The sequence below is a fragment of the Vulpes vulpes genome, chromosome 1, assembly GCF_048418805.1.
Source record: "Vulpes vulpes isolate BD-2025 chromosome 1, VulVul3, whole genome shotgun sequence".
NCBI lineage: Eukaryota > Metazoa > Chordata > Mammalia > Carnivora > Canidae > Vulpes > Vulpes vulpes.
In genome coordinates this window covers 79259456-79279052 of record NC_132780.1, presented here as the reverse complement: position 1 = coordinate 79279052, position 19597 = coordinate 79259456, and the positions used below count along the sequence as shown (strand labels likewise).

General features: G+C 38.5%; 1 protein-coding gene across 13 annotated transcripts in view; it reads right to left on the bottom strand.

Moving 5' to 3' along the window:
* SYNE1 (spectrin repeat containing nuclear envelope protein 1) overlaps positions 1–19597 on the bottom strand; it is a 450176-nt gene that overhangs the window by 31916 nt on the left and 398663 nt on the right. For 12 of the 13 annotated variants that reach the window (XM_072767663.1, XM_072767691.1, XM_072767685.1 and 9 more), the window contains 3 exons: positions 10102–10264; positions 2293–2480; positions 520–670 (listed from right to left, as the gene is read on the bottom strand). In XM_072767663.1, the coding sequence (XP_072623764.1) occupies positions 520–670; positions 2293–2480; positions 10102–10264 (502 nt within the window). Of the gene's footprint in view, positions 1–519; positions 671–2292; positions 2481–10101; positions 10267–17072; positions 17184–19597 lie in introns of those variants that run through there. The other variant, XM_072767731.1, reaches the window with a different exon arrangement.

The following is a 19597-nucleotide window of genomic DNA, read 5'->3' as shown; positions in this document are numbered from 1 at the left end:
GATTACAATGATTGTATATCTTTATCTCTATCTATCTATCTATCTATCTATCTATCTATCTATCTATCTATCATCTATCTATCTACACATATCTATCTATCTATATACACATCTATTCTCTAATTGTAGATAAAATAAAAATCAAGAAAATATATTTGGAAGAGAGATTTTGATAGTATAGAACATCATATTTTCACCTTAGATGGTGGATAGTAAAAAATTATGAAATTTTTAAAAAAGCCAAGATCTTTTTTTTGGGAATCATGATTTGTGTTTTGTAACAGAATTTCTTGTCATTATGACTTTGTTTGTAATTCATGAGAACTTAACATAAAGCCCTCTTTTTCCCCCTTCTTTGCCTGTGTATGAGGTAGTAATAAAGATGACCACAAAGTCATCATCCAACTGTTTCAACAAATAATGTGCAGATGAACAGTTAGTTTATGTCTTGAGACACCAACTACTAACTGGCTATACTCATAGCAAAATAAGGGCCAAGTATTTAGAATTATAAATCACCTCAAATTTCTTTAGTTCTTCCTTGGCAACTGTATAGAGCACCCCAGAAGAGCTGGGGAAGGCAGCTGTCCTTTCTGAAATCTTGAGCCAATCTTCAAAACGAGAATAATCATCGAGAAACTTCTGCCACAATCGCCATGTCTCTTCAATTCTGAGACAGAAAACGAAAAAACAGTTTCTGATTGTTTGAGACTGTTGATGCTTTAGAACTCTAATGCCTGCAATAGGATTAAGAGTGCCCAAGCAAGCAACTATTGTGCCAAACAATAACTGTGCCGTCCGCCAAATTTGACCAGAGTGAAAAAGGGACAACTGTCTGAGCTAAAATGAAACAGCTGTGAGTTTGGAAATTTTTTTTTTTGTTTTTGTTTTTGTGTGTTTTTTTTTAAAATACACATCCTGAAGCTCTGGACTTGGAATTAGTAAAATTATGTATTACAAACATATAAAACCCGAACTGTTCTGTATACATGCAAGGGAGCTCAAAAGTGCAATGCCATGTTTGCAGGGCACACTCATGCTAAGATTCCACTGAAATTAAACCAGAGTCTCAAGCTGCATGTAGGTCCAACATCAAACTCACCCTCACTAAAATTAACCAACCTATCACAGCAAGACAAATATTAACCTTTCAAGAGTTCTCCAAATAGTACACAAGATGATTTTCTAACCCACTACTATTTATTACTGCTTAGAATTTCAAAGGGCTTTTCCAAAACCTTTAAATTTCATTTTTATGTAATTAATATTACTTTTCACACCACCAATTTTTTAACAATATACTTATTCGAGGGCGTATTTTTATTTTTCTGAATTACATTTAAACTATTAGGTCAGGCATAATTATTTCATAATATACAGTATATTATATTTGTATATAGTAAATTTATATATAGTAACTCCCCCCATCTATGAGGGATCCATTCCAAGACTCCGTATAGATACCTGAAACTGTGGATAGTACTAAACCCCTGTATATACTATGTTTTATCCTAGACATACATATAATAAAGTTTAAACTATAAATTAGGGACAGTAAGAGATTAACAATAACCAATAATAAAATAGAACAATTATAATAGTACACTGTAATAAAAGTTACATGAATGTGGTCTTTTTCTCAAAATATCTTACTGTACTGCATTGACTCATCTTTTTTATTTTTTCTTAAGATTTTATTTATTTGAGAGAGCAGAGGAAAGAAGTAAGAGTGTGGGGGAGGTGCAAAGGGAAAGGGAGAAGTAGACTCTCCACTGAGCAGGGAGTCCGACCACATGACACATGGAGCTCCATCCTAGAACTGATCATGACGTGAGCTCAAGGCAGATGCCTAGGTACTTAACTGACTGAGCTACCCAGGCACCCCTGCATTTACCCTTCTTGTGATGATGTGAGATGATAAAATGCCTACATGATGGATGAAGTTATGTGAATGGCATAGGTGTTGTGACTATTGTTAGGCTACTGTGGATCTTTTGACCCTACCCCAGAAGGAGTATCCTCTGCTTCTGGATTCTGCCCGACCATGGGCAACTGACACCATGGAAAGAGAAACTATGGATACCGTAGCAGGAGAAACTATGGTATGACTTTTATGCTTACTTGTTTTCCCAGCTAAATGTAGATGATGGCAACTTTGGAAAATCAATGCTCCTTTTGGACATTACAACCAAAATGAAATAGTAAACAGTGAATACTCTGGGTAGGTTTTTTTTTTTTCCCTTCTATTTCTGGTCCTTCCTCTTTCCCAGCTCTTTGAACCTGCCCACTTACTTGAGCCTTCTTTCCATGGACATGGCACAGATATTTCTCCATCGCCGGTCCAGGTTTCGCGTCGCCTGCTGGATGGAATCACACTCTGCATCCGTGGCGCAGGCATCACAGTCATGAAGCAGGACCTCACATAAGTTGAGAACAGAGGCCACGCCTGTGCTATGTTTCTCAATGTCTCTCTGAAGCTCCTGTGGGGAATGAGACATGCTTTATTAAAATACTTGGATACAGATGAGAAAATCTCTCCTTTCCTTGAATCCATGAGGTTTCTTCAATGTCTTTAATGAAATATGGCAACCAAAACGGGAGAAAACAAATCTAGAGATATTTTGGCTATGTGAGCAATGCCAAAATATAAACGGAACAAGTGAAATAGACTACATTAATTGTATTAAGAGTAAAGTTAGCCACATGGGCTATCATTCCATTTATTTGTATCTTCTTCAATGTCTATCTGATTCTTACAGTTTTCAGTGTAGAGATCTTTAAACTCCTTTGTTAAATTTATTCTGAAGTATTTTATTGTTTTGGATGTTATTGTAAAGAAATTATTTTCTTTTTTTCACATAATTCATTGCTAGTGTATAGAAGTGTAACTGATTTTTGTATGTTAGATTTTTTTATTAATTTATTTATTTATGATAGTCACAGAGAGAGAGAGAGAGAGAGAGAGAAAGAGAAAGGGGCAGAGACACAGGCAGAGGGAGAAGCAGGCTCCATGCACCGGGAGCCCGATGTGGGAATCGATCCCGGGTCTCCAGGATTGCGCCCTGGACCAAAGACAGGCGCCAAACCGCTGCGCCACCCAGGGATCCCTGTATGTTAAATTTTTTTCCTGCAATTTTACTGAATTTATTAGTTCTAAGAGTTTTTTAGTGGAATCCTTAGGACTTTCTTTACATAAGATTATGTCACCTACAAGGACAATTTTATATCATCCTTTTTTATTTAGATGCCTTCTATTTTTTTCTTCTCTGATTACTCTAGGAGTTTGAGTACTATGTTGAACAGGTCTGGTGAGAGTGGGCATCCTGGTCTTGTTCGCATCTTAGGTGAGAAGCTTTTAGCCTTTCACCACTGGGTATGATGCCATATAGTCTTTATTATGTTGAAGTGTACTTCTTTTATACACTCACTTGGTTGAGAATTTTATCATTTGAATTTTATGAAATGCTTTTTCTGCATCTATTGAGATATTTTTATACTTCAGCCTAGTAATGTAATGTATCACATTTATTTTTATATGCATTTCAACTAAATCATGGTGTATGATCCTTTTAATGGGCTATTGAATTTGGTTTGCTAGTACTCTGTTGAGAATTTTTGCATCTACATTTATTCATGAATATTGGCCTATAGTTTTCTCCTCTTGTGTTGTCCTTATCTGGCTTTGGTATCAGGATAATGCTGGCCTTATAAAATGAGTTTGAGAGTGTTTCCTTCTCCTTAATCTTTTGGAAGAGTGAAAAGAATTGGCTTTAAATGTTTGGTAGATTTCACCTGTGAAACCATCTGGTCTTGGACTTTTCTTTGTTGGGAGGATTTTGATGACCAATTCAGCCTTCTTATTCATTTCTAGTCTGTTCATATTTTTTTAAAGATTTTATTTATTTATTCATGAGAGACATAGAGAGGCAGAGACATAGGCAGAGGGAGAAGCAGGCTCCCCACAGGGAGCCCAATATGGGACTCGATCCCACAACCCAGGATCACGGCTTGTGCCAAAGGTGGACCCTCAACCACTGAGCCACCCAGGTGTCCCATATATTTTCTATTTCTTCATAATTCAGTCTGGTGGGTTGCATGTTTCTAGATATTTATCCATTTCTTCACGGTATGCTATTGTGATCCTTTGTATTTCTTGTAATCTCTCCATTTTCATTTATAATTTTATAGATCAGACGGTGCTACTGGCTGGACTCTGTGACTGGGTAGAGCTATAGGCTGGGCTCTGCAATCACTCCTGGTTAGGTAGGATAGCAGGCTGTGATCTTAGATCAGACGGTGCTACTGGCTGGACTCTGCATTCAGGTAGAGCCACAGGCAGGGCATGGCAGTTAGACTGGGTCTCAGGTTGTGTTCTTGGATTACATAGAGTTGCAGGCTATGCCCTGGAATTGGGTGAGGTGATAGTTTGGGCTTTGCTTTCAGGTGGGGCACTGGCTGTGCTACTCTATTGGGCAAGGTCACTGACTGGGCTCTCTGATAAGGAGGGACCCTCCAGCTATATTCCAAAGTGTGTGGAGCTAGAGACTATGCTCCATGGTTGAGCTGGGTCACTGTCCAGGCTTCCTTGTCAGGTGGGGTCACAGGCTATGCTTGGTGATTGGCTGGGGTCACTGGCAAGGCTGCCTGCCTGAATAAGGTTGCAGGCTGTGTTTAGTGATCAGACAAGGCCAGAGGTTGGATTGCACTGTTGAGTGGGGTTGTCATCTGGGCTCCATGGCTGGCTAGGTTGTAGGCTGGACTCTGTGGCTAGGCAAGGATGTAAATTGATATCTGAGGTTGTCCAGGGTCACTGTCCAGACTCCCTGATTATATGGGGCCAGAGGCTATGCTCAGCAGTTGGGTAGGGCCGCTGGCTTGGCTCCCTTCTCAAGCAGGGCTGTTGGATGGGTTCCGGGGCTGCCTGGGTTCTCCGGCCAGACCTTCTGGTGAGGAAGGATGAAGGCTATGCTCAGCTGTTGGGCGGGGCTGGGAATTGGCTTCCCTGCCCAGGTCAGATGGTAGAAAAGGTCTCTAAGGTTAGTATGGCCCATTGTCTGGGGACTCAAATCATGCAGAATTGCCAAGTGAACTCCCAGGTCAGATAGGGCCACTGGCTAGGCTCTGCTGATGGGCAGCACAGGCTGGAATCTTGGCTTGGGTGCAGCTGCAAACAGGAATGCAGTCTGCCAAGATGTGAGTGCTGGTTGCAGTTAAGCCTCAGCCCCGGTCTCCCTCACTAACTGATCCCCAGTAGTCAAGCCACACAAGTTCCCTTAGTACTCCCCATGAGTTGAGACTAAGACTCCTGGGAAGGGTGGGGCAGCCGGGGGAGCTAGATGCCCATTTTGGTCAAGTGGTGCCCTTTTGGTACAACTCTGTGACAGCCAGGAAGGATTTTTGCGGTCTAAAGTGTGACCACTTCTCTTAATCTTTTAACGTGGTCCTTCCTGGTCTCTGGGGTCCAGGCTGGTGCTTCAACCTTACCCTTGGGTTTTGGGAGTTTTACAGAGGTCTTTTGTCTATAGAGAGTTCCTTGTTGGTGAGGGGAACTTAAGTCAGAGATAACCTACATAGCCATACTGATGATGTCATTTCTCCACATACTTTTGGATCTACCCCAGTGCAGAAACTCATGGGGAGACCACTGTGGTAACCAGGGTGAGGGTATGAAAACCAGAACTGTAAACTGATGGATTGTTGGAGGCTCAGTGTAGACAAAAAAGATAAAAATTCCAGATGAGCTAGTCAATGGATGGAGGAGCCTGCACAATTTTTTGAAATTTACTCCAGGAGATCAACCAGGTTCCCATAGTAAATATCAGAGAAAAGACTCCTTGCTCATCTGCTCAAAAGGTTTTGTTAAAATCAATTATATGAAATAAGCTTGAAGAGGGTTATAATTATTATCCATATAATTATGGATAAGCTCTAGTACAGATAAAGATTTCAGTCTTAGTTTTAACCTCCATTGGTAATGGTCCTGACTTGACACAGTGTCTGAATCTGTACTTCTTTATCTATAGCACAGAGAAATTTGACAAGATGTTCTCTGAATCATCTATGTATATTCTATGTATATTTATGTCCAATTAAATATGTAAGAATTAACTACATTGGCAAGAGAAACATACAGAAATACTAAAGAGGAGAACGGAAGAAAATGTATTTCTTTTGAGTGTAATCTCTTTTTAAATATTTAAGAGAATCTTCCTCTTTGGAGATAGATTACTATTTATCTATCTTTTACAGCATGGATCCCAAATGCTACAATTTTTACAGAATCATGGTTAAACATTTGCCACAAAGGAAACTGCAGTGAATATGATAGGATTGACATAAAATTTACTAAGTATGCACTTTGTGCTTGGTGCTGTGCTAAGTGCTTTTCACATTAATTTTTATAATAATACTGTGAGCCATGTACTCTGATTATCAGCATTCTATACACATGGGGGTTAAAATGGTTCACTATTCAGGTCATGCAGAAAAGTGGTGAAAATCAGATTTGAACCCAGGGAGCCCTTACTTTTAACCACTGATACAGAATTATTTTTTCAACTTTAACTTTAAATTAAAAGGCAGTATGAACATATATTAATTAGTCAAAAACTACTACTAAGCTTCCAGTGAAATAGTTCCCTTTTCACTCCTGATTCTCATTTTCCAGAAATAACCTTTTCTATCTCTTGTATCTCTGTCTTCTGGTTTTAACTTCCATATTTATAAGTGGCATGTTTATGTTGCTAATTCTTGATTTTTAAATTTTAGACATTATCTATGCTTCTATAGTAGAGACAGAATACACTTCTACCTGACTCACATGGCTCCAGTTACTGTTTCAGCACATCTTATAGCTGGAGCAATAATGATTGTTTGACTGTGGTTATTTAATATGGTTACTTAATATTTTTCATATATGAGCAACAAACTATACTACGGTTATATTTCTTTTCTTACATAACTTTTTGTGTTTATGGAACTAGTAGCTCTCTCGTAATAGTTAGACTGTCTTACTCCTTGGAGACATCCCTCCTGTAGCACCCAATGCCTTACTTCAGTCTGAACAGAGGTGCTCCAGGCTGCACGACAGCTGGCATCTGGGACATTCCTGTTCCCTCACCATCTGTCCTGAGAGTTTGCTTCTCTCTCTTGTGTAGAATATTCTTCTTGTTTTTGTTTCAGTATGTACATCTTTCATTAGCTTCTTCAGAACGTATGTGTAGGAGGTATTTTATATATAAAATGGCAGGTACAGTGCTCTAAATTATAAATAATTTTCTCAGTTTTTTGAAGGCATTGTGTCATTATCTTTTTGCTTCCACCATTATTTTGGAGAAGTCAGACTTTTTCATCTTGGAAACCTTCAAGATCTTCTCTTTGTCTCCCATGTTTTGAAATTTTATAATGGTTTTGCCTTGTTTTTAATTTTCCTGGGCATTTGTAGGACTTGTGCTCTAGAAGCACAGTTGATCCATGAACAATGTGGGGGTGGAGGTTGCCAATTCCCCACACAGTTGAAAATCTGGATATCACATTTGACTCTTCCAGAACTTAACTACTATCAGCCAACTGTTGACTAGAAGAGGCCTTTCCAAAAGCATAAATAGTCAAATAATAAATATTTTGTATATGAATTATATACTATATTTTTACATTAAAAAGCTAGATAAAAGAAAATCATAAGGGAAAGTAATCCACAGTACTGCATATTTTATTGCATAAAAAAATCCACAAATAGGTAGGCCCACACAGTTCAAACCTGTGTGGTTCAAGAGTCAACTTTACACATTTTTCAGTTTGGGAATTTTTTTTTACATTACTACATTAATAATTTCTTCCTCTCTATTTTCTTTCTTTCTTTCTTTCTTTCTTTCTTTCTTTCTTTCTTTCTTTCTTTCTTTCTTTCTTTCTTTCTTCTTCTTTCTTTCTTTTTCTTTTTTTTTTTTTTAGGGGCCTTTATGGAAATACTAATTGGATTTTAAAACTCTTGCATTAACCTTGGCTGTAATATAAGACTAGCTAAGGGGATCTCTGGGTGGTTCAGTGATCCCTGCATGGGGATCAGACTCCCTGCATGGAACCTGCTTCTTCTTCTGCCTGTGTCTCTACCTCTCTCTCTCTCTCTCTCTGTGTGTGTGTCTCATGAATAAATAAATCTTTTTTTTAAAATTTTTATTTATTTATGATAGTCACACACAGAGAGAGAGAGAGAGGCAGAGACACAGGCAGAGGGAGAAGCAGGCTCCATGCACCGGGAGCCCGATGTGGGATTCGATCCTGGGTCTCCAGGATCGCGCCCTGGGCCAAAGGCAGGCGCCAAACCGCTGCGCCACCCAGGGATCCCCCGAATAAATAAATCTTAAAAAAAGAAAAAAAGACTGGCTAGTGACATGGTGGGAGCTGAGGCAATGGGGTAGGAGTCATACATACCATTTGGTACAGAGCATCTTACTTAATCTCTTTATTTTTCATATAGTGACTCCAGCTTCATTGGTGCCCTGTAGCCTCAAACCCAAAGTCCCTCTGGTTTGCCTTCTCCAGAGAGTAATCCTCGGGTCTTCCACTAGAGTGAATGAGGCAGAGTTGCCTGGCTAGCTGGGATTAGGGGGAATCTGCCAGTCAAACCACTCCTTATTCAGACTTTCAAGCAATCTTCCATTTAAAAACCCTACAGACTTACTCTCTCCACTCCCTGAGCCTTCTTGGAATTCTGTAGCATGAATCAGCTTTTTCCATCCTCCAGTCTGCTAACACCAGTAACTATTCATCTATCCACTTCTGCCTCCCAAAATTCTGATGGAGGTCTGTCATCTTTATCATCTTCTTTCCTGGTCTCTTTGCCATTGTGGGTCTTGACCTCCCCCGCCCTTTCCTATCATTTTATTGAGGTTTAGAACTAGGTAAGGCTATAAATGCATATGATCGATTTGCCATATTTAATTAGATACTGTTTTGATTTTCTTACATTTGCTAAATTATAATAATGGCTATTAGGATTTTAACTGTTTTTAACCAGTTCTCATTGGTAGATACCATTACCATGTTCTCCAGGAATATTCAAGGAGCTGGAGGCCAACTATAACCCCAACAGCTCAATTATTGAATTTCAAACATGAGACAATCCATCACAGGGCTTTACTCTTACAAACATAGAAAAATGTTCTGCTATCAATTCTTTTTTTAAACAAAGAAATGCTACTGAAATAATCCCAATATCTAAAAACTGTATTTTAATATCTATTTGCATTGGTTTAAATAGTTTGTAAAATAAAGTATATGAACTATTTCATAAGATTTCATAAATAGGCCTGTATATATTTTATAGTATTTTTAAGTTAAGAAACTTGGCTATAATGGCCTAAATGCAATGGAAGTAACCAGAGTGTGGATAGGTTAGATTGTTAGGAGAATCTAACAGCATGGAGTATCAAAATTTCTCATGGACGATTTATGGTATTTACTACTAACAACTGGAGTCTGCTAAGCTTAGTAAAATCAAGGAAGGGAAAAAAATGAGTAAGGGGAATAGGAGTTAAAAGTCCTTTGTGTATGTATTTTTCATGGCCACTCTTTTTTACTTTTTGGGGTAGTTTATCATATGCCAGTGTGTTGTGTTGTCTTTGCTACATACATTAAGGTAAAATTACACTCTGTGGTCTGCAGGTCATGAAACACTCCTTGCAAAACAAAATTGTTGTATACTCTAAAAACTCTAAGAATACCCTGTAATATTTCTTCAAACAGTATATGCAGGAAAAAAAGGCTCTTATCTATGTATATAGTAGTTGGCTCATGACCCAGAAAGAAATAAACAAAACGTCAGCACTGTTATGGATACATCATGGCAGCTCAAGCAGCTCCTGATGTCTTGTTGGTGGACTGACAGCATCAACCCTATGAGACCATATCTTCTAGACTCGACATAGGACCCATTTGTCCCAAACACCTGTCCTGCCCAAGCCTCTCCTTTCTCAGCAATCCTGTCTAGCTTCCTCCTGATTTTCCATCTCGATTAACCATCTCACATCTGCCTCTGTAGCCTCATCAGGAGCGCAGATGTTCAAGAGCCTACTTACTTCCTTTGGTTGTTTTAAGTTTTACCTGCTGCTCAGTAAGCTTTTTCTGTATTTCATCCGAGTCACAGGAATCATAGACTATGGGCTTGGCCAGCTCTGACTCGATGTGAGCCAGCCACGTCCTCAGGCTGCTCATGTTCTTATCCAGCTGCTGTACGGCAACCAGGGTCTCCTTCAGCTTCTTTACCCTGTGGGCAGAGGAGAGACTTAACCCTCAGTGAGAGGCTTCACTCAAGTGTTTCTTGTGGGCAAAAGTGAGCACTGGATTTAAAGCTAAGATGCCTAAAGCCAAAGTCCAGCCTAGCTCAGCCACTCAGTGTCTGGGGACTTCCGGCAATTGCATACCCTTCCTGTGTCTCTGTTTCTTCATCTATAAAAATGAAAGTAAAGAAAAAATATCTGTGAGATTTTAATGAGTTGAATAATACATGGTCCATGGGAAACATTTAATAAATACCAGCTATGATGATGCTCTACATAGTATAATGATATAACAGTGACAGAAACCTCATAGTGTCATAAAAATTGTTATTGACACACATTATGTAATTTATACTCCTATGAAGAATACCTGGGAGGAAAAAATGAACATTTCCAATGGATTGTCACCAAACAAATCACAAATTCACAGTTCTGATTACTCCAGCCCTGGTGGGATGTATTTCAGCACCCTCGTGGCAGAAACTCAGTTAAAAGAAGAAAGCACACTTAAGATGAACCATCAGTGAGTGATCATATGTACTTAATGCCAGATCACATCAGAGGAGCATTTGGGCTGCAGGTGGTAGAGGGAAGATACAAGGCCAACCATCGTCCAGTCTTCACCCATGAAGCCTTGTTCAGTGCACTATTTGCTACACAGCAGGTTTAAAAAAAGTTTTCCCCGTTCTTTCCAGGAAAGAGTAAAAGCCAATTTGCTTAAGACTGCCACTTAGATCTAACAATCATGTGTGGATATCCTATGTGTCAGATGCAGGGAAGACAGAATAAATAAGACTTTATTATTTTCCTAATGAAATGTACAATCTGACTCAGAATATGGAGACAGAAACAATGAAATATAACAGTGTGGTAAGAACTAAACTAAAGAGATGAACCAAGTACCCTGGCTAATAAAAAAGGAGGGATTGATTCCATTTGGCTGCTTTCAGTAACCATTCACTCATCCATTCCCCATTTTTTTCATGTCTGTATTCCTTCTACAAACATCTATGATGCTAGGTAGACAGGTGTTAAGGGACAGAAATACAGTGATGAAGTTTCATTCCTGCCACTGAGGAAATGAAGTAACATTAGAGCTGCATCTTGAAAAAGGTGGATATAAGCCAAGCTGAACATTTCTGGCCTAGGAAACACAGAGAAGAAGAGAAGAGATTCTGAAGGCACAGTGTTATAATGTCCAGGGGGCTGGGGAGGGTGGGGAGGGTGGGGAAGAGAAGCAGAAGAGGGTTGCAGTTGCACTGCGGCAAGACAAATGGACAACCTGAAGTAACATTATACAGGTCTTGTGGTAACATGACAAAGGCTTTGTGTGGAGTTGAAAGATAAATAGGAACTTTGCCAGGATGTGTTAGCCAAGGAATGATAGGATCTGTCCTGATTTTGAATGTGTAAGTTTGAAGTGAGGTTCATGTGGAAGTCCACTCAGGAAGTCAAGAAAACAGCCCAAGCATCAAAAGCCTATAGCTTGGGGGTGTTACACGCAACTGATAAATTATTGAACACTACATCTGAAATGAATGATGTACTGAATTTAAATTAAAAAAAAAAAAGCCTATGCTTGGGAAGCCAGGGATAGAGGTGAGGTGGGATTGCTAACTTCATGAACTGACATGAGAGGAGGCAGAAGGAGTTAAAAATGATGTATTTTCCAGCTAGGTAACTAGATGGATGCTGCCATCTTAGAGAATGCAAGATGAGGAGCCAGTTCATGAGATTAATGGTGTAGGAAGTTTACAGTATGATGAGTCTGGGGGATAAGGTAGACCTGTATGGAAGGTTCTTAGGTTCATAGGTCCAGAGGAGAGAACGGAGTTTATTCCATTGCTTTAGGGATTGTTGGCACAGAGTGAGGTCTATGAAAAGATGTGTTTCATCCTGAAAGGGAATGGATGAAAAGAATGGATTTTAAAAGGCTGGCTAAAGAAGGAGGAATCAGAGACAATGGGAGAATCAGAAAGGAAGAAGGTGAACCAGGAAAGTGTGGCATGTAACTAAAGACAGGAAAAGCTTCAAGAAGGAAGTGTGGGTAGGGGGATAAGATTGAGGTTGCTTAAGGGTACAAACTTGCAACAAGTAGTAAGTAAACTAGTGAGATTTAATGCATGAGAAATGAATAAAAACAACAATCTTGTGCTGGAATTATGTAATGTGATAAATACTGATACAATGGTAACCATATTATAACCTATAAATGTATCAAAGCAACATATTATATACCTTAAATTTATACAATGTCATATGTCAAATATATTCAATAATTTTTTTTTAAAAGTGTTGGTTTAACTAGAAAAAAAAAGTGTGGGTTTAGTGTTATCTGAATATCCCCTTGATTAGATTCATCTGGTTTGCCTCATATAAATGCAGACCACCAGCTTGATTCCAGGCCAGTTCTCTTGAATCAGAACCTTTGGGGATGTAATCAGGGAACCGGCACAAAGACTCCAGATAAGTCTTGTACATATTAAAGCTTGAGAACCACTGTTCTACTTTGTCAATGCACAGCAGGATAGTATAATGAGACCTAAAAATGATGCACTTGGGTTAAGAAATACACTTATTGGTAAAGCAGTGTGTTAATTATTTTTAAAAATTAGGCAGTGAAGGTGAGTAAATATGGCATGAAATCTGTGGAATGATGTGGCTACAAGAAAAATTGATTTTTTTTGTTTTGTTTAATGTAGTTTAGTATTTGGAATAACTTTAGAATTAAAAAAAAGATTTATTTAGTTATTTTAGAGAGAGAGAGAGTGCATGTACACAAGTGTAGGAGGGGTAGAGGGAGAGGGAGAGAATCTCAAGCAGACTCCCTACTGAGTGCCTAGCTCAATCTCATGACTCTGAGATCATGACCTTAGCCAAAATCATGAGTCAGAAGGTTAACTGACTAAGCCACCCAGGCACCCCAAATTTGGAATGTTTTTAAGAAGAAAAGAGAGGGAGATGGAAAGGAGGAGAGAAATGACAGCTGAATGCAGATGATGGAGCAAGGATGCAGAGGAGACAGGGTCAAGGGCCTAAGGCAGGGGTAGTTTTGAAAGGTGCAGGGGGTAAGCAGGAGTTTGGGAGGGACACAGCTAGTATTTCTCAGCTCCATTATTATCAAGTAATAGCTAGCAGCAAAAAATCCATTACTGAGTTCCTGGTGCAGGTATGACATGGCTGAGTATCCATAGATTGCTCTAAAGAGAAAGGTGATTGGGGGGGGGGGGGGTAATGAGCAAATGACCAATGATTTCCTGGTACAGTCCTATTTAAAATTCACTTCTGCTTTTAGACCAGGAATCCTGCCTCAGGTTCAGGAAATGTGGTCACCTTAATGACGGTGCTTTATAATATAGATGAATGCAGATAAGCAAAAGACTTCAATGTCTGAGGTGTCAACTTGGCTCAATGGAAGAGGTATCTACCCCCCCCCCCTCCAAAAAAAAAGGTCAAGAGCAACACGGCTTTTAAAACTCTAGGAATGTGATATATTTCAAGACAGGAATCTGCAATAGCAAGTTCTAAGACTAACAACTGACCCACAAAGTCATCAAGTATTTCTCAGCTTTTTTACTTTCAGGTAGTAGAGAGGTGATTCTCAAGCTGGGACTGTTACAGGATCACTGGTGCTTTCAAGACCCAGATACCAATGTCAACTCTCTTCCTGCCTCACTTAAGGACTCCCTGGAGGACTCTGATAGGCCGCCTTGGTCAAGAGTCATGCTCTGAAGAAAATGTCTCATAACCGTTTTTTGAGCATTTTCCTTTCTTTTTTATTTATTTATTTATTTATTTATGATAGTCACAGAGAGAGAGAGAGAGGCAGAGACACAGGCAGAGGGAGAAGCAGGCTCCATGCACCGGGAGCCCGATGTGGGATTCGATCCTGGGTCTCCAGGATCGCGCCCTGGGCCAAAGGCAGGCGCCAAACCGCTGCGCCACCCAGGGATCCCTCCTTTCTTTTTAATGACTTAAAACTGATATCACTATTTCTATGTTTATAAACCAATGTTTCTCTCTCAGATGAAAATCTAAGCATGATACAATCTCTTCTTTTTGCAACACAGATGCTTTTAAAATGATTTTCACTATGATTGGTTATTAGTAATAATACCTGTATTTCATTAATTATAATAGTGCCTATATCTGAAAAATGTTTTCTGTTTATAAAGGCACTCTTAGGCATTACCTTATATTGTTTTTGAAAAAAATGTGTGTTTAAAAAATTACATTCATATGCCACAATATAGTCTACTGACAGGAAACCAAAATCATGTGTTGCTCTGTTTCATGACTCAGAATTCCATTCAAGGTAAGACTTCTCTAATTAGCTTTGTAAAGTACAAATTGTACCAGCCCCCAGGGAACTTCAAATATTGGCCTTGCATAAAAATTCCAAGAATATTTACCTACAACCTACTCACATGTTTTTCACATATAAGACAAAATTCACTTGCATGTCGGTCAGTGAATAACGGTTTTAGAACGTCTCCTGGGTGCGAAGCTCTGGGTACACATTTTGCAAATGATTCTGGTAAGGGCTCACAACTTGACATGATCCTGGACATCCTGCATTAGTGGCCCAAACTAAAAGGACAATCTACAATTAATAAACACATGGGAACGGGACTACAGAAGGCTTGTTGCACTGAGATGCCTGTCCTGTTTTTACCTCTGTAAGAAAGTTCTTTTGGGAACCTCTGCCACTGGACCAGCTTCCTGTCTTCAGACTTGGTAGGATCTGCATGCTGACCATGCTTTTTGGGATAGTGTTTTATAGGAACCTCAAAATATAACCAGGATTTTGTGTGGAGCTAGAGACTGGAAGAATACCTCATTCAGTGCTTGCTTCCTTCTTTCCCTTATTTTAACTCCCTGGCATTGCTTATACACCAGTTCCTCTCCTCATGTTAAATTCCTTGGAAAACTGGAACTGTGAATTTCTACTTTTGGTTTTCCCTTCCCCTGCAATGCTACATTCAGTGCTTGGCCCAAAGTTGGGCATGACTTAAATGCCTGATAAACATTAATAATTAGTATACCTTTATTTGGTTAGCATATTTTATTTTCAATTTAGCTGATATTAAATATATACTTAAACTATTCCTCCAAGCCCAACATTTGCAAAAGGACTGTCAAGTACTAAAATTTATTCATTTTCTTGGTTCAAAATTCACTTACAAAAATGATCAAAAGAGCTAAGGCACAAAAGAATGTAAGTAAACATTGTTCCACTGGATATTGTCTACACTAGTCAAATAATTTACAAGATTAGTAATCTTGTATAATATTGAATGAGTTCCAATAGTCAGAGCAGTTAGTGTGCAATATGTCAAGGGCATCGTGACATGGAAATGCTTATTCATATAGCCCATTAGGGACAAGTTCCTCCTTCAAATGAATGTGTAAATCTTAGTAAAGTCAATGGGAGTGAACATTTAAGTGGTTTTCCTTTCTCATTTTTTAAAAACATGTATTTGGGTACAAATAGCACAATGCATTGTGAGTGTGTTGGGGGGGTGCAGATGTGAGCTGAGGGAAAGTGGGTAGTTAAGCCCAAACATCTTCCTTGAACTAAGATTTGCAGGACATGGATCTTAGTTTCTTTCTTTCTTTCTTTCTTTCTTTTTTTTTTGTAAGAGAAATGTTCCATATTTTTTCCATTATTTCTTTAAAGAAAATCCTTGGGTAAAGTGTCACAATATTGTTATTTATCTATCACTGTAAGAAGTTTGAGCAACATTCTTTTTGGTAGCATCCAGGATTATAATTCAAAATGGATGTTTGCAGATGTTACAAGTCTGGGTAAGTTTAGCAAGTCTTGTACATCCATAAGTCCCTACAGCTGATGAGTCTCTTCACAGTCCATTGTGCCTCATAGGACTTTACCTTCCTGAGTAGGATTCTACTACTAAATCTAGTTGCATGAATATCTATATATACACATTTACATAACATGTATATATTTATCGCTACTTTCCTTCAAGCTAATTTAGTAAATCCATAAACCAAAACAAAAAAATTCATATTCTGAATTTAATAGAACCAAAAGTACCATTAGTAAATCCTGTTCACCAGTAGGAATTTATTCGGGGGATGTTATGGTACAAGAATAATATTTTTTAAAATGGGTTAAATTTTGTGATATAATGTTAATATTCTAACTGAAAAAAAATAATGAAATAAACATTTGCATAATGTACAAAATTACCATTTTAGATATAAATCTTTACATTTTGCACGTTTTAAAACCTTTCTACAAGTCAGTGACCAAAACTTAGTGACAAACCTATTCAGAAACAACTTTTTCTCATACACAAAACCTCCAGGCCCCCGTACTATGAGCAGATTTTTATTTAATAAAGGGAAAGCCTTCAGCTACAAAGCTGCAACTGTGCTAAGGTTGAATTTCAATTTTATCAGGAGCTTATCCTTTAAATAGCAGATGATGGACCAACTGGATCTTCTTACTGGGTCTCTTTTAAATCTCTTTCCTGTGTCTCAGGCTCTCTACTGTAGCATTCCCCTTGTATGACGCATACAGTCCAGAGACAACTGGAATACCAAACCATAACCAAGTCCGTTAACCTTTCCCTCCGCATGCCCAGTAGGGGGGACAAGAAAACAAACCGATAAATAACTCTTGGGAGTCCATGGCCAACGATCTACTAACACCAAATCATCTCCATTTAACATTGGCAAAAACGATTACGGATTAAAGATCCAGCATCTATCCTATGAACCCCACGTAACATGAAAGCTATGCACAATGGAAGAAACTCAAGGAGATGCCTGCCTTGTGACATCGCAGTTACATTCTGGGAGATCTGCATCCACACAGCCGTCCTCTGCCATCCTCAGGGCACACAGATCTTCTGCCACCACCATGAAGCTTCCAGCTTGCAAAAGTTAGGTCTGCAGAGTAAAAGGCTAAATCCTGTGTGGGGATGAAAGTTTCCCCTTGTCTGCGTATGGAAGTATGAAAATGCTCACTCTAAACAAATGTTGGTAGGTCTCTGCCTGATAATATGACACTGAGCAGTGACAAGTGGTCATGTTTCTAAATAAAACCTACATTCATTAACATGTGCCCGGCCTGATCTCCTGGAATGTAGGCCACGAGTGTAAGAAGGGGAAAGGCTCAGTGTAATCTGCAAGGAGGGGGAGGCTTTCTAAAGAAAGAAGGCTCTCAAAAATAAGGCCGCTGCAGACACTTTGCCATTCTGGAAGGACGGGCAACTCTTCCTGTGGGCTGTTTGTTAAGTTGGAAAGGATTTCTGAAAAAGACAAATCACTCAAATGCAAACAAAAACAAAACCTCTACAAGTACGGCAAGTTGTGGTAGCAAAAAAGAACAACTCTTTTTTTCCTTCTGTTTGAAATGCCAGCTACGGTGGTGTAAGTAGGAGTTTTCAGGGGTTGTTTGGGAAGGTGGGATGGAAAAGGTATTCTGTAGAAAAGTAATTGGTCTTCATTTTTGAATAGACTGTTTAAGCAAGAAAAGTAATTGAAGAAATACTATTCTTCCCTTACATATTCAAAACCTTTGTCCTTTTAAAAATGATGTAAAGTGATAAAAGTAATATGTCCATTTTAAGGTAATAATAAAAAAAGTATGTTCATTTGCTTGGTGGGATTCAGAAAACTTTCTTTTGTAAGTTTCAAGAGTTTCAAATTTTCTGCACTGAACCTATATTAATTTCATAATTTAAGCTTTTAAAGAAAATGAGCTCTCAAATTATTAATTACTGGTAATTTAATAAAACATGATGAATGCTGACTGCTTTAAACCCTTTTCAGATCAAGGTATACATACACACAAATAGATTACAAATAAATAAATAATGAAATTTGCTAAGTTTTTTTTTTTTTAAAGCCCTCTATGATGAGCTGCAAAATAAAACAGAGTATTTGGGTCTGATTGTATGAGATAATTAATTTTAAAGCAGGAATATATTTTCTTTTTTAAAGGCAACAAACCGATATTTTACATAATAAATTATTTATAAATAAAATTATTTTTCAAATCCTGATATTTAAAGATATTCTATTGTGAATTCTTTATAAAGCAATCACTCCTCTAAAATATTATTTTTAACAATGAGGAAGATAAACATATAAGCTTTGGTTAAAGGAATATATTGGTCATGATTCCAAAGCAGTAGGTATATTTATTTTTTCTTGATTATGAGTAACATTTCTGAAAATTTGAGATCATTAAAAAATTGTACTGCCATCATTTTCCTAGTTCAATTCCTTTTTACTTTATTTAGTTCTCCTCATGGGCTCAAATTTTGTTCCTATGCTCATTATCATTAGGACAACATATTTATTGCAACAGATTAAACATAAAGCACGGCTCTAAAGACACAGTTACTATGAAAGTAAGATGGTAATATCAATGTCAATGGATGGGAGAAATATTGGATAAATCATGGTATATTAAAACTATGGCATACTTTGTAGCTCTCCAAAAGAACAAGATTGACACATGTGGCATTTTGTAGTATGCATGGCATTGTCCCTTTCCCCCTGCATTGTCTCTTTGGAGCAATGGCAATTATTTTAATGAATATTTTGAAAATGAGGAATCTAGGTCTCAGAAAGGTTATGTAGTAAGCCCTAGGTCACACAGCCATAGCAAGGTGGACCAAATTCAGGACTCTTGATCTGTTCTGTGCTATTTACATGCTTGACGCAGCAATACATTCCTGATCCTGGCCAGTTTTCCGAATTGACCCCCATGAGGTAATGGCAGCCATAAATTCCAAGAATCAAGTTTTATTTTTCCTCTAGTGGTGGTGGAACACCTGTGAAACCAAAACCTGTTCTAATGGCAGCTGATCCAACTTCACAAAGCTATGCATACACGGTTCACCTACACAGCCTCTAAGCTCCCTCTGGGCTGAGAACTGTCATTTGCTGTGTGCTGTGCTAAGTAGTTTACAGGGACTTTATCATTTAGTTCTCCTAATAACTGTTTACACCTGTGGTTATTGAGGTACTGAGAAGGTAAGGAACTTGCCTAACATCCCATTGTTGGCAAAGCAGAACAACGCGGTAATTCAGGCAGGTGAGGCTGTAAGTGCATGCTCTGCTTTATTATCTGCATTTGCGGCACTTTTCAACCTGTCTTAGATTGGAGAAATGCACAAATACTGGATTGACCATTATGTGCAAGGAGCTATGTTAGGTTCTGGCTTCATACAGATACACCTACACTGTAGTAGAGAAGAGAAACTGTAAACAACTGATCGCACAAGAGACCTATTACAGCAGGGAAATTCCATGGAGAGCACAGAAAGCCCGCTGAGAAG